The 15,739-nt window shown below is 41.6% G+C and overlaps 1 protein-coding gene across 3 annotated transcripts; it reads right to left on the reverse strand.

Moving 5' to 3' along the window:
• Nucleotides 1–2,976: 2,976 nt before the first annotated feature.
• TMEM171 (transmembrane protein 171) lies at nucleotides 2,977–15,723 on the reverse strand. Of its 3 annotated transcripts, XM_048503201.1 has the most exons (5): nucleotides 15,586–15,712; nucleotides 14,334–14,492; nucleotides 7,076–7,780; nucleotides 5,075–5,216; nucleotides 2,977–3,971 (listed from the first exon to the last, which is right to left on the reverse strand). In XM_048503201.1, the coding sequence occupies exons 3-5, from the start codon at nucleotides 7,704–7,706 to the stop codon at nucleotides 3,728–3,730; spliced, it is 1,017 nt and encodes a 338-aa protein (XP_048359158.1). In that variant the 5' UTR covers nucleotides 7,707–7,780; nucleotides 14,334–14,492; nucleotides 15,586–15,712; the 3' UTR covers nucleotides 2,977–3,727. The 3 variants fall into 3 exon arrangements, with proteins under 3 accessions (XP_048359158.1, XP_048359159.1, XP_048359157.1); XM_048503202.1 differs by lacking the exon at nucleotides 14,334–14,492 and having other exon boundaries at nucleotides 2,977–3,522; nucleotides 15,586–15,723; XM_048503200.1 differs by lacking the exon at nucleotides 14,334–14,492 and having other exon boundaries at nucleotides 15,586–15,723.
• Nucleotides 15,724–15,739: the final 16 nt, after the last annotated feature.

The raw sequence follows: 15,739 nt of genomic DNA on the forward strand, positions 1-15,739 counted from the left end.
AACCACTACGCCACTGCTGCTCACTGAGATTTCAGGGTCCCTGAGATTTAATTATTATTAAAGAAATCCCCCCCCCCCTTCCTCCAGGAGGCACAGGGTGACACACATTATCTTGTCAGTATTTTACAAGCAGTTGTAGTAGCTCAGCCTGAGAGAGGATGACTGGGCCAAGGTCAACCAGCGAGCTTCATGGCTCCGTAGGGGTTTTTAACTTGGATCTCCCAGGTCATAGTTTGATAAGCTAATCCTTGTGCCATGCTGGGTCCTGGAATATTCCTTCCCTCAAAGCAATACCAGAAATGCAGTTTGAAACCCCCAGTATATTCACAAAGCAAGTTGAATATTTTTTTCATTCACTTCCTCAGTCCATGTCTCCACCCCATAAATTACTTGAAGAGTTTCTTTAGGCTGAAATACAGCCAGTGCTTAGTGTTTCCTCTCCTTATCTTGATGTAGCAATACCTGTTCTGGCCTTCTCTGGTGCAAACTGCCAGTGTCATTTCCAGCTTGTTAAAAGTTCGTCCTTCAGAGCACTGCTTTCCTAATACACAGATGCTGGATTGATTTAGTTCTGCTTTAAAGACTGATAATTGGAATAGTTTTAAATGTAAAGCAATACATAAATATATTAAGTGAATAACTATTCATGGCCCACTGTAAACATTTGGGAATCCACAAGAAGCTTGAAAAGGAATGCAGCGTAAGAGAAGGTAAGCCAAGAGCAAATTTCCATATGACAACTTCATGCTTCTGTCCTGCTTTATTTCAATATAAAAATATTTTAAAAGCTTGCAAAGATAACCCTGTCAATGTCTAAACAAACTCAAGGCCAGCATATCAAAAGAATTAATCATTCATTACAGCACCGTCCTCATAGCTCAAGCTGCCCATTAAAAGCAGAATCCTTCCCTTGCAGTCTCCTCTGGTAATTCCAGGTTCACAGATGAGTAAATAACAGGCTGTAGAAAGAGAGCTCAATCTCTCAGAAGAGGCCAAGTGAAAATAAATGGGTCTGGCTGGTATAAGCGCTGGACTATGATTTACACTAAGTGTGATTCCCATGAAATCAGTCATTACCACAGTCAAAAGCTTTAACTCTTGTCATCTCTTAGAGCTCTTAGCGGCTGGCTAAAACTGATTTTGATGGGGATTACTACTTACGTAATGATCATAAATGTTCACAACCACAGCATTTGTCAGTACACATGCAACAGAGGCTGCTTCCAGATGGGGGTGCAGCCGTCCTATAGTTTTCCCTCAGCCTTACAGAAAATAAAGTGTGTATTTTCTCTGAAGTAACAGGGAGCAGATGCGGGGGTGGGGGTAGGATGGCAACCAGACATTTTGGCCATTTCTCTTTCATGCTGGGGCGAAATCCCTGTTTGGAAGCAGGCACGCTTTGCTTTCCATAATAAATAATTTCATCAGTGTTTATCCCTAGGCAACTCCCTAAATATTAACTGTTCAGCCTATACCACAGCAGTCAAAATATCTGTACAGATACATTCTAACTGGCTCTTTGGTGCAGCTCAAAGTACAGACAGCACAAAACATAGCGCCAGTCCTGGACTCCACATAAAATCCTGCTGCTGGGGTCACAGCTAAAAATAGGTCTCAAAGCTTCAATACATTCCATCATTTCTGTAGCTCATATGGCTGACTCAGGGCAAGGGTCCATTTAATCCCATATCCTGTTCTCAACAGTGGCCAGTCAGATGCTTCTGGGATGTCCACAAACAGGGCAAGGCAACAGCCCCCTGCCACCCCCCACTTGATTGTGTCATCAGATCATGGAGGTTTTATTTAGCTGCCAGGACTAATTATCATTGATAGACCAAGCCTGCGAACATGTATCATCCTATTTACAGCCAGCTACTTTGGAGCCATCACTTCTTGTAGTAGTGAATTCCAGGAATTAATTATGCATTGTATGAAGCATTCTGTCTGCCCTGAACCCATTGGCAATCAATTTAACTGTGAAATTGCATTCTGGTGTTATGAGGGGCAGGGGAATCTTTAAACGTAGTCTTTGATAAAGGACCAAATGATGTCATTGTGTGGACAATTCCCTGCCCCCTGCAAGGAGCAACCAGTGAATGGAAACAGGGAAATGCTGAGTGAGATGATGTCAGGTGAAGCTTCCCTTGCCCTTATATAAAGCTGTGGTGCGACCGCACTTGGAGTACTGTGTTCAGTTCTGGTCGCCACATCTCAAAAAGGATATTGAAGAGATAGAAAAAGTGCAGAGAAGGGCGACGAGGATGATTGAGGGACTGCAGCACCTTCCCTTATGAGGAAAAGGCTGCAGCGCTTTGGGACTCTTTAGTTTGGAGAGAGACGTCCTGAGGGGGGTATATGATTGGTGTCTATAAAATATGCATGGGGTAGAAAATGTTGACAGAAGGAGAAATTTTTCTCTCTTTCTCACTGTAATACTAGAACCAGGGGCATTCATTGAAAAATGCTGGGGAAGAATTAGAACTAATAAAGAGGAAAACACTTCTTCACGCAACGTGGTGAGTTGGTGTTTGGAATATGCTGCTACCACAGGAGGTGGTGATGGCCACTAACCTGGATAGCTGCTGCCTCTTTAAAGGGCTTGGACAGATTTATGGGAGGAGAAGTCGATTTATGGCTACCAATCTTGATCCTCTTCGATCTGAGAGATTGCAAATGCCTTAACAGTCCATGTGCTCGGCATAACAGCCACAGAAGGCCATTGCTTTCACATCCTACATGTGAACTCCCAAAGGCACCTGGTGGGCCACTGCGAGTAGCAGAGAGCTGGACTAGATGGACTCTGGTCTGATCCAGCTGGCTTGTTCTTATGTTCTTATGTTCTTATATTTTTTTAACCAAACAGAGATGAGAGGTAGTTGCTAACTACTCCTGTACTTCTCCGACAACTGAAAGTTGAGCTTTTATTGCTATATACTGAAGCATGAAGCTAGAAAAAGCAGACACTACTACAGCCAGTATTTTGTACCACAATGTTTAATAAACTTCATTCTCACATTTACAATTTTATACTGTTAAGTGTGTGAGGGTCTGGCCAAACACCAATGAAATGAACATCTCAGGTTTTCAGAGTCTTTATAATTTGTCAATAACTATTAACGAAAAATAAATACAAAGACAATGGAATTTCTCCTCTGTGATTGGTGAATGTTCTAGCACTTTGTCCAAACACTGCATAATTTCAGTGGGTGATTTTGCTTTGTGTATTTGGATCACACACAAAATATGGTATGTCAGCTATTGGGATAGTAAGGCTGTGTGGTCTTTGTCATACTGAATACTTTCCAGGAATTTGTTTCCCACAGTAGGCTTGAATTGCCAGACAGCTTTGTCTGTAATATAACTCTCGGCTTCACCAAGCTTCTGCTGCAGCACCCTCTGCTGTCTCACCTTTGGGGTTTGCTATTCTCTGAGTCCAGGTTCCCTCTTCCAGACCTCTTCAGTCCTTCTTCCTTCTTATTTTTAATCACCACTCCCTTCACTCTGGTTCAGATCTGCTAACAGCTGGAGATAAGTGGATGACCATGGATCAATGGAGTGTTGCACAGTGACAAGCAGAGTATAAGGAAGGACGTGACCTCTAAAATGGCTACAGAACCCTGCCAGCACTCTCTGAAATGAATGATAGTGAAGCTTCCCTTGCTTCCATGGAGCCGTCTTGTGATGGACCTTTGCCTCAGCTCACTAAGCTGAGCACACAAATGAACTTTTAGCTGATTATTTGATCAAGGGATGACTCAGAAGAGGACAAAGACATATAAGACAGAGAAGGAGAAGAAGACAAAACACATTCATTATTTACAGCTGCTTCTTTTGCCTTATATTTCTGAGATGGTTCAGAGTCAAGATAGAGAACAGATAAAGTTTCAGAAGGTGAATCACTTCCTGATATTGTATGCAGCAACTCATTCTCTCTGCAAGTAACTGAGCCTGATATATCAGTATTCTGTGTTCTGCAACATAATAAAGAGTACATATCAGCATATTTTAACCAGCAAAGGGGTAGAATTAAACCCCGCATAGTTATAAATCAGTTCCAGAACCCCTTATTCTAACAGCCAGATGCCAAAGGCTACGTTGCACACGATAACACATCCTTCATATATGGTATAACCTATAATTATTACAAATGGAACTTTTTATTGCATTCTCTAGTATCTAGGAAAATAATCATCAGTGTATATGTGTAGCAAAACAGGCATTAGGAGCATTCTTCCTTCATAATAGTACAGAACAGGCTGTCCTTCCAAACAAAAACATAGGCTTGTATCCTAAGAAGTGTCAACAGAATGCGGGCAGATTTCCCATGTTCCCTTGCTCTCCTGCACTCTCTTTTGATTGCCAGAAATATTATTCCAGGGACTGCAGGATCCATGTTGATGAAATGCTGTTTGTGTTGGGGAAGGGGCCACAGTGATGAATAGTAAGGAGGTAAAATTGCCCTTGTCCTGTAATTTTTCCAGGGGTGTATGCCTCTAGGTATTGTCGGGGTGGGAATCAGAGTTTCATTGGTACTTTGTAAGATATAATCCATAATCGCAAGATACCAGCCTAATCCAAGGCCTCCTGAAATCATCAGCACTCACAAACAATGGTGAAGGTAGCTAAGTTTCTGCTAATAGCTATAAGGACTAAAACTGCAATACCCTGTAATTTTAATGATTAATGCCAATAAAGGTTGTTGTTGTAATCCATACTTCAGAAAGGGTATTTGCTACAACATATATTTCTTGAATTCTATTCTGATAGATAAAACCCTCTCTTGGGCACAACTATCATGACAAGTATGTTTTACAATAAATTCAGATACAACAACAGATAGCGTTTTAAGGATTCTAAAGCAGAGGTTATGGATTTATTGCACTTATATCATGCCTTTACTCTGCATTCTAACTAGTTTTCCTTGTACACTGGCCAGACTCAAATATTTAACTCCAGCAAGGTGGCTCTGTCAGGCATCTTCTGCCCAGTTTTAAGGGCATAACTTGAACAATATCTAACAGCCCTCCTAAAAACGCTTCAAAAGGACAAAAGTTAAAAATAAAAGTGGTCTTACTGGTGAATAAAAGTACTGTGGTATGGTGGAGGATTCTCCCCTAAATGCAAGTCACTTGTTACAAGGCTAGGAGTTATTGTCTGCAGGGAACAGTCGGCAAAATAAGGTGGTGGAGGAGGTGGGAACACCATCACAGTATCACCTATGAAAGAAGAAAACCCAGAGATTTAACTTTGTGGCTCTCTCTGGAGCAATAAGTGAGATACTCCTACTTAAACCATCCTATTGATAGGCATTAAGCATTACCACCCATCTAAGATCTTTCCTTGTAGCACCACCACTTATACACTATAGGGAAAAGAATGATAATATTTGTTACAGTATATTACCATGCAGAATACTGCTGACAATGAACACAGTCATTAAGAAATTACAACCCTTTAATAGCCATGGCAAACTATGCAAGTTAACTTAGCATACAGACAGGATGCTTTTGTGAAACTATAAATAATATCCATATTTGAAATGACTAACCTCTTGTCAATCTAAGCTCTGCTGGCTGTTCATGTGATTCTAAAACTACTATGATTTCATTAGTCAATGTACTGTTATGGAGAAAACAGGCAACTCACAAGCCAAATGTCACTCATAAGTCACCAGAAGCTCAATAAATCTCCTGTTTTTTCCATTTGCCACTGTGAGTGTGCGGGCTAGTCACCTATAACTTTTTGCAGCCTATAACTTAACACCCTTGCTCAGCACTACAATAGAATGAATGGGCGGGGTGGGGGGAAGGTTTGTCAAGTTTGTCAACATACTGCTAATGTGCTGTACTCAGTGACCTGAAGTTACACTGCTTTGGGAGACAGCATCGGGGTTGGATATGCAGAAACCAAGTCTGCATTAACCTTTCCTGAGTAGTCTTAAGCAGTAGAGGGCTGAATGAAATAAAACTTACCACATTCTTAACACAGAAAACTGGAGACTACTACCTCCCTTTTTATTTCCTTTGATTTCCTGTAAAGTTACTATGCATGCATTGTTTAAACATTCACACAGAAATTCACAGTTAACAACGTGCCATGGCAAATATGAAGCATGGAGGCTGTTTTATACTTTACTAGGTTATCCGAAAGAAATCAGTCAACCCTTCAATTTTCGCTCTGTTAGATACCAATTGCCCATTTTCCTTCTTTAGCTTCCAAAAGTTTTTTTTTCAGGTTTTGAGTAAAACCATTTTTCCTACTGCCTTAATAAAAAATTTCCTTTAATGTTCAGCCACATTTCATATGCCTTGCTTTATGACTTTCATAAGACAGGAAAAGGGGGGAGGGTGTCCTGCAGATACCAAGTTATTCCAAAATCTGTTAAAAACAAAGAATGTGGGCTTTATTTCCTTTTGAAAACTTTCTAGCCAAGTACAAGTCTGAGCTTTCCTTCCTCATGCTGTGATAGGGGCAAAGCGGACAAATCCCGAATTTTTCCCGTTAAGAACCTGATTATAGCTTGTCTGCCAGTGATTAGTGGACACATTTTTCTTGATTAGAAATTTTCTATCCCATCAGTCATGCACAAGTATAGATAACTTTGACTTGAAATGCATATTTCCTTTCCATCCCACGTAAACGCATGCCAAAAAATAAATCCTTCCTTAGACAAGGCACACAAATTTATAGACCAAAGTTTATAACATGGGTATTTGCCCAGATACAAATTGAGTGGTATCCTTGGTAGGAAGGTCAATAATATTATATGAATTGCTAGGATAATATGAAATATTTTTAACATCATACTCTGTGATATTGCTGTGTCCTTCACAAAATTTACTCCATTCTTCCTTAAACCAAACAAGGCTGATTTATAACAGAAAACGCTCCAAGATGGACAGTTGATACCTTCAGTGTCAGATGATGGAGCCCTTTCTCACCACTCCCCCAAAGCACAGTGTTGTTGCCACCATTCCCGTAAACCACCCTGCCACCCTGGGGATTCCCGCCCAAGTTGTATCTGCTGTCGTTAAAGAGCTGCCAACTGGTAAGGACACCTAGATCATCCACTTACCTACTGTGACTTGAAATGATTCAGGGCTCAGGTGCTCTTCTTCATTGACAGAAGATTCTTGGACGAGATTTAAATTTTGTTTCTTTTTGATGTGAGCTATCACAAAGAAACACAATCCAATAAGCACGATCAAAGGACCCATGGTTTGAACAGAGAGAAATCCACAGTCTTGGAATTCAACATCAGAGGTGCTGCTCTGGTTATATGGTTGGAAGTGCCACCCAGGGCTGCATCCCGGAATCCAAATGCCCAGAACACTAATAAGCATCCCACTGGTTAAAAATAAAAAGCCAAAGACAAGAAACTGGGCAAACTGGCAGTTTCCTCGGCAAAAAACAAAACCATACACCTGATCATCTTGCAACTGCACCTCTCGGAGATAGCCTTTAGCCTTCGACTGTGCCAGGATTATGCAGACTAGGCCAACCACAGCAAGCAGCGGCCCCACGATTTTAAGGGCTGCCTTACAGTCCCCAAAAGCGCCACTTGGACACGTCTGCAAAACAAACATTGAAAGGAGGAATCCAGCACATAACAATGAAATGCCAAAAACAAAAAGGAAAGAAATCAGTTTCCGGGGATGTCCGTTATTTCCCTCCACTCCATGCATGGAAGCAGGAACAGGATACATCTTTCTTGATCCCTCCTCAAGTCACAGAGAAATATGTTTTCTTCAGCAGAGATCAGAATGACATTTTCACAGCCCTGAGAATGAAAAAAAAGGGGGCATAATAAGACTAGAGAGCATAAACAGAAATATATGAAGGAATGCGATTCGATAGCCTTTATTGGCATACAAAACAGACTAATTTAAAATACAGTTAAATGGTACAGAGAACTTCACATTGGTCAAGAATTCAGTTTACAGACCTCGGCCAGAAACTTTGCCACTGCAAGACTACCACTAAAATCATTACAGTTTAAAAGAATAGTTACTTTGGCTCTGGGTGGGCCTCGATAGGATCAATGACCTGAGTTAACAGTCTAGATCTTGGTTCCTGGTATAATGGGCAGTGGAGAAGGATATGCAGAATAGAATTCAGATGCCCCGGGTTACAGGAACATAACCTCTTATCGCTCGGTATGCCCTTCCTCTATAAAGTGGGGATGGCATAATGTTGACTCTAGCCAGCATGTAGGCTCGCCTATGAATGGGATTGGTAAGGGCTGCCAAGTAATAGGCTGGGTTTCCCTGTACAAATGGGATTTCCACATTCATTGGCGAGCAGGATTTGTTTCCCAGTCTGTAATTTTTGGTAGTTAATTTCTAGTAGCTGCTCCTTGATGAGAGCGAATGACTCACTAAAAGTTAACATGTCAAAAGAGTCGCTATCGTAACCCAATTAGCTGATTTTTGCTAACACTGCTACATATGAAGGAATGCTAATTTCCAACTTATTCTTGCTGGTATGATAGGATCATTCCTTTGTCAAAGTCAAAGATATATAGAAGAAGAAGAGTAGAAGAGTTTGGATTTATATCCCCCCTTTCTCTCCTGCAGGAGACTCAAAGGGGCTTACAATCTCCTTGCCCTTCCCCCCTCACAACAAACACCCTGTGAGGTAAGTGGGGCTGAGAGAGCTCCGAGAAGCTGTGACTAGCCCAAGGTCACCCAGCTGGCGTGTGTGGGAGTGTACAGGCTAATCTGAATTCCCCAGATAAGCCTCCGCAGCTCAGGCGGCAGAGCTGGGAATCAAACCCGGTTCCTCCAGATTAGATACATGAGCTCTTAACCTCCTACGCCACTGCTGCTCCAGTAGAATACTGGATGGATCATACCTTCCATTTTTAAGGTGCTCAAGACACTGGGTTCCTTTTGGGAAAGAGTTTTTAAAGACAGAACAGCTACCAGTTTTGTAACAAATCAGGATGGGTTTCAGGGATTTTTTTTCTTTTAAATGACTACTGTTCATTCAACGAGATACAAAAAAGCATCTTTGGCCCACCGAGTACAAATTCATACCTGCATTCTCTGCAAGCAGGGAAACCTGCTTCGCTTTTCAAATCTCCTATGGCGGTGAGAGCAATTAAGTCTGTCTCAATGCAACTAAAATAGGAGCAGTAAATTTAATTCAGCAGAATGTTACAAATAAACTCTGAAAATGAGATGCAAAGTAAGTAGCTTATCCATGGCAATCCATGGTAGCTAGAATACTGAATTTTGACTGAGAAAACCTGAGTTTACCTTCTCTCAGCTGTGTGGCACCATGGGAAATTGTCAATCACTTTGACTGTATTCAGATGTGACTTTTTAACCAACATTAGTCTGACAAGTGCATGACTTTGGTTTACTGCTGAGTTTGCTTTCATGCCTTTCTCCTCCCTCCATACCCAGCAAATTCCAGTTACAAATTAACACTGGTTACTCATGACATATGAATGCAGATGCACAGGTTAAATGGAGTTAGTGATCCTCTATGAATTAAGATTCTTCTATCTAGTGCAATTCTAAGAACACTGTCTCAGTGGTGTAGTGGTTAAGAGCAGGTGTACTCTAATCTGTACGAAACAGGTTTGATTCCCTGCTCTGCCACTTGAGTTGTGGAGGCTTATCTGGGGAATTCAGATTAGCCTGTGCACTCCAACACATTCCTGCTGGGTGACCTTAGGCTAGTCACAGTTCTTCGGAGCTCTCTCAGCCCCACCTACCTCACAGGGTGTTTGTTGTGAGGGGGAAAGGGAAAGGAGTTTGTAAGCTCCTTTGAGTCTCCTTACATGAGAGAAAGTTTGTTTGAATTGGTGCTTACATTATCTCATTGAATTCTATCTCTATTTTCTGGAGTGTTCACTGCTCTTTCCAATTTGGTATTACCTGCAAATGCAATGGGCCCAGAACCGAGTCCTGTGGCATTCCACTGGACACCTTCCTCCATGTCAATGAAATGCCATTTACAACTACTCTTTGAGTGTGGTTCTCAAATCTGTTCCCTATCCCCCTAAATATCCTAGAGTCTAGCTCACAGTCCTCCAGTTTATTGATCAGGACCATATCATTAACTTGGAGAAGGCCAGGTAGTAGGGAATTTGTAATAATGATTTACTACACTGGAGAAATAAGAGGGGGAGGATTTGACATGTATGAGTCAACCCCGCTGTGCAACCAATGAGAGCAAAGGAAATAGGGAGCACCAGATATGTCCAATCAGACTGCGGGCAAAAAGGAACAGCCAATCAGAATGCGGGGAAATCGGCATGGCTGCAAGGATTCATTTCCGTATGCCTTTGAAGCTACACATGTGTTGTAGATTTTTTTAAAAAAAAGCGTTTTCAAACAACCTGGATTGTTTTCATGAGCTCAAATTGCTTCCTGAATGGGTAAAATTCAAGTCTACCAGGTGGTGAGCCCTTCGGGGGAGGGCGGTATACAAAATTAATAAATAATAGTAACAAAAAAATAAAAGGCACACATGCGAACATAAAAAAAGGTGCACATGCGAACATTATTTATAGCAATTGCAACTTGTTACAGTGTGCAGAATCCACCAATGAGTTACATTTTGAGGTCACACAAGATGTGCCAAAAAGGCACAGATCTCTTTAGTAGGAGCATGGACTGTCCAAGAAAAAAAAATACATTCCACCATAACTGACATTTCATACTGGTGAAGCAACTGAAGATGTAAGAGTAGCCATTCTATTAGAGAAAGTTTAAAAAGAACAGACCTCTTCTAGTAGAAGAAAAAGAAAAACTCACCTTTACATAAAACTTATATTTATTTCGAAGCTTCCAAGTACATTACCATTTATATACTGCTGAGAATCACAAGCTTGGTCTGCTGTCTGGGTTTAATGTGATTCCAGCGATCCTTTTTGAATAAATAATAATTGTTCTCCTACGTTTCTTTCCCTTAAGTGCCTACTTTCTACAGTTTCTCCATCACTATAGTTTGCCAACATTTCCTCAGCCTGATTTTGACAGATAGTGTTTTCTTTTGCTTCCAATGGTCTGCAATCAATAACCTAGTTGACACCGCCTGGCAGACTTAAAGCATTATCATATTCCTTATCTAATGAGCAGTGGACTTGGCCAAACAAGATTAACCATGGCTATCATTCTACTTTGTGGGCTATGATTTCACTACTACTACTACTACTACTACTACTACTACTACTACTACTACTACTTCTTTTGTACATATAGGGTTCTCTATCCCCTACCACTGTTGAGCCTTAGCTAGCTGTTGTACATATGAAATGGGGAGTGGGGGGGGAGGGCTTTCTGCCCCTATAGGGGACAACTGGTTGGGCTACTTCCAAGGTACCTGGGACAGAGCCATCTGGTTCTGCAGAAAGAAGAGTAAAATCAGATCACCCCCACCCCCACAAACACACTGTGGCCAGCTAGTTGTCATGGTGCTGTTTTTACTTTCTTCTGAGCAGGCAGTTTGCTCTCCTCCTGGCCCCTGTCCAAGTGCTGGCATGAGAGTACAGAGGCTGCAGAGAATGATGGGGGTGGGGTGCTAGAGAGGATGGGCCCACGGCTTGCTCCAGTCCCTCCAGCTGCAGTGGTTTCAAGGTGCAAACCACCCACCAAACACAAGCCCCACTGGGCGAGGGCCTTGCCCACTTTCCTGAAACATGGGGTGCCAAATTGGAGAATGTAGCTCAGAAGAGTCACAGGTGGCATGCCAAAGAGGCATTGAGAAAATGAAACTAGATGTTTGTATGCATGTAAAACCTTTTACACAAGCAGGATGAGAACTGTTATAGAACCTACCTATGTTTCTACTGCACAAACTTCAGCACAAGCATTTATAAACCATTAATAGTTTGAGTTACTGATTTGCTACTTGTGGCTATTTTTGCTATTGCTCCTTGGATCTAGCTTACGGTAGTTATAATAATTCTACCTCTTCTACTGCAGGATGACTGTATTATAAGGTGAATAAAAATTTTACATGTATCTTCCTACTATAAGGAGACTCTACAACAAGCACATTCTAGGGTTGATTTTGATGTTTGATTAGCACAGCAGTTATACCAGCTTAAAGTCTGATACTTCCGTCTCATCAATAGCTGGGACATTTTTAAAGTCATCAAGATTATAAAGCTGAATATATTATGGCAGGAAAAATATATTGTAGAGACTTGCAACATGTATCTTTCAACTTGTTTTGCACAGTATGTGGGTAGTTTACAGTTCAAAATTGTAAACAGACTAAGGCAGTCAATAAATATAACTTGGTTTCCATATTTAAAAGGGACAGAAATGAGTAAGACCAGAACAACTGGAATAATCTGAAATTATTTAAAATCTGCTTTGCAACGTTGAATAAAAGGGAAAAAAGGAAACATTACTTTTTAACCATGACCACCTTTTCTAATCAGTCTTGCTGCAATGTAAATAAGCAGACACACATACATGTATAACAGAAGTCAGACATATTTTCTTAATTCTCCAAATACCACACAAGAAGAACACTGCTGTGGCTACCCTAATGAACACTGAAGTTGCTATGCTCCAAAATTTAGCTATTTTTATTTAGTCATACCATTATACAACAGTATATTTAATATATGTTCTATCATGTCCAGAAGACTACTCGGCTTCTGGTCATGTTTTCACCATCAGCCAACAAACCCATTACACTTATAGAAAGGGAGTATTGTAATGTTTACTGTACATGATGGTATGATTTGAAGATCTGGCATTTATGGACAGCCTGAATCCACACTAAATTGTAAAGATATCACAGTGATGTAAGAATGTCAGGCCACAAAATGTTTCAGTGGATACAACTGTAGGTCACGGAAACTGTGGAGTTAAAACAGCAGGAAAGATACTGCAGCTGTATTTCTTGTATGTTTATTAGAGAATAAGCACAGTGAGATTTACCTCTGAGTAAACAAATAGGACTTTTCAGCAAATCAAATAAGAATTTGTATGGTACAACATGACCAGTGTCTACTTTCAATGGGCAAACATAGACACTACAACTATCTACACCAAAGAGTCCCCAATCCAGTTCATTTTACTTGAGACTCAGTTCCATCCAAACCAAGTAAGATTAAGTTCTATTACTTCCTACAGTCCTATTCATACTTTCTCAAAAGTATTACATTTAAATTAGTTCTGTGTAGCTTATGTCAAAGCAAGGTCTGCAGCATAAGTCACCAAACACTTCAAGTAGGTCAGGGAATATGAAATGCTAGCCAACTGCAGATTAAAACCGAAAGTTACAAAAGATACAAGCCTTTGGAACTAGGAGCCATAACTGAGAAAGACAATCTTGGAAACTACAAGAGTATGTGTATGTATGGGATTATTACCAGAAGAGTTTTCAATTAGGAAGGCATTTTTCATATTGTTTGAGCCTCATAAAAGAGATGAAACTAACGCATTAGAATTATGTCCCATGTAAGAGGAGAAATACAACCACTGCAGAGGACTCAGAAGTGATTATCTTAATTCTGTAGGTAAAATAATTCCATAAAACCCATAAAAGTGATTCATATGAATAATTTAAACTCCATCTACACTCTCAAAGCAGTGTTAATGGTGGGATTCAAATAATTTAACAACTGGTTGTTTACAAGCACCGTTTTAACAACCGGTTCTGCCGAAGTGGGGCGAACCTGCTGAATCCCACCATTGATGTGTTAGTATATTGCAGCAAAATTCAACTGAAGTCCAGTACCACTTTAACAATCTCATTAGTCAGAAATCATCTTCTGCAGGAATAAATAGCCTTTAAGGTGCTACTGGACTCCTGTTCAGCACAGAATCTAAACATTGTTCAAAATTTGCAGAAGTCAATTTTACATTATTAAAGCCTAAACAAAGAAGTTTTAGATGTTATCTGAAGCACAGCTGGCCAAAAAAATAAGAAATTCTGGAATACAGAGTGATATCCAGAGGACAGATCACACACAGGAAACATGGAGACTGCAGATGAAACTACAAATCCAGCCTTAGCAAGCGGACCTGCACAAGTCCCTTTACAAGAAAATATGTGGTGACCAGCACTTCTTTAATGTCTGAAACCACCTCTACCTACTCCGGTAATAAAAAATAGGCATATTTGCTTTAGATTAAGTAAACAAAATGCTTTAGATTAAGTAAATTGAGCAGGCCATTGCCTGCTAGTTCATATCCCTGCTTGTTTAAATATGTTTTACTACAGCCTATTTCCTTCCCAGATGTCATGAATTCAACGTTTTTTGGCGTATGGCTGCACCTAACTCCATCACAATGTATCCACGTTCTAAGCATTTCAAAACCTGTTGCGTACACAAGTAAGCTACAAGACTCACTTACTGTTATATCCAGGTCCACTTAGCAGGTGACTGACTGGATAGAGAAAGTCTGAGCATACTGTGCACAACCTACACAGACCAAGGTCACACCAACATGGCAGCTTCCTGCAGAGAATGGTTCGGCATTTTACCTCTAAATCCAAAGCACAGGAAACAGGCCCTGGAACAGGGAGATACCACAAGTTGAAGGACTTGTGTGTGACCTATGTGGAAGCAGCCAAACATTCCCCGCAGTGGTAGGTCTTATGGCACATGTGCCACACACTGTTTCCCTCATGGGTCTAACAAGAAGTTTACAGAGTAGCTATTTAAACTGACCCAAGTGACAGGTACGCCCTTAACCAGAGCATTATGGTTTATTTCCCACACTTGTTCATTTGCTTGCCATGCAGAATGTGCCAGGTTCAACCCCTGGTGTTTCCAGTTTTTTAAAAAAGGATCTGGTGATAGGAGATATGAAGGATCTCTGTCTGAGACCCTGCCAGTCTGAGTCGACAGAACTGACTTGGATGGACCAATAGTCTCATTTAGTATAAGGCAGCGACATGTGTGTTCTAGACTGGATAATTCAAGGCAGATTTGCAGTACAAAAATCCAACACAACAGAGACAATCTGTCACGGGGGGAGGGGGGAAGCTGCAATCAATCAAATAGAGTTGGGAAGGGATCTGTTCTGTCTCTTCCCCTTCAAAAAAGGTGGGGGGGATTAGTCTTGCAGCACCTTAAAGATCAATGTACAAAAAATCTGGGTGGAGTCCACTCCCTGTAGCCACAAACGTTCATGCAAAAATAAGCGTTAATCTCCAAGCAGGAATTTTGCACTTCAGAGATCAACAAAATGTGATCACGGCACAAGCAGATCCTCGCACCTGATTATGGACTCTAATCCGCAGCGTACTAGAGAATCCATCAGTCTTTAACGTGCCACAACCTCTCTTTTGGTTTTCGCTGTAATACTAATACTGCTCCTCCGGCATTTATCCCGGCATTTATCCCCGAATGCACTTCAGAAGAGCTCCACGAGCGGGAAACCCATTTTTTTTGCAAGGGAAAGCAACACAGCTTCTCTCGCCTCGGGCTGGGCGCCATTCCCGCCACGGCCTCCAAGCACAGGGGCAGCCAAACCACCGCCGCTCTCGCGCTTAGCTTCCACCCCGTCACCTTTCCCGGACAATCCTCCTGGCCTGCATCGCCGCCCGAAGCGAGAGAGGCCGCATCGACAACCACCGCCACCACCAGCGCGTGAGAAATACCTCCAGGAGCTGCAGGACGAGCGCCGCCGCCTCTTGCACGTCTCCGAGGGCGCTGCGTCGGAGGGCGATGGCCGGCTCTCTCCAGCTCCCGGGCCTCGTATTGTTGGTTCTATGACCTTGAGCGAGAGGAGCCGGGGAAGCCGCCCTGCCTCAC

This window comes from Sphaerodactylus townsendi, linkage group LG07 (assembly GCF_021028975.2).
Source record: "Sphaerodactylus townsendi isolate TG3544 linkage group LG07, MPM_Stown_v2.3, whole genome shotgun sequence".
NCBI classification, from domain to species: domain Eukaryota; kingdom Metazoa; phylum Chordata; class Lepidosauria; order Squamata; family Sphaerodactylidae; genus Sphaerodactylus; species Sphaerodactylus townsendi.

Coding starts and splice junctions, on each gene's coding strand:
- TMEM171 (XM_048503200.1), bottom strand. CDS start 7,706: ATGTATCCTGTTCCTGCTTCCATGCATGGAGTGGAGGGAAATAACGGA. Junction 5,217..7,075: donor ATCATTTCAAGTCACAGTAG/GTAAGTGGATGA, acceptor CTTCTTTCATAG/GTGATACTGTGATGGTGTTC. Junction 3,972..5,074: donor CACAGTACTTTTATTCACCA/GTAAGACCACTT, acceptor ATTATGTTGCAG/AACACAGAATACTGATATAT.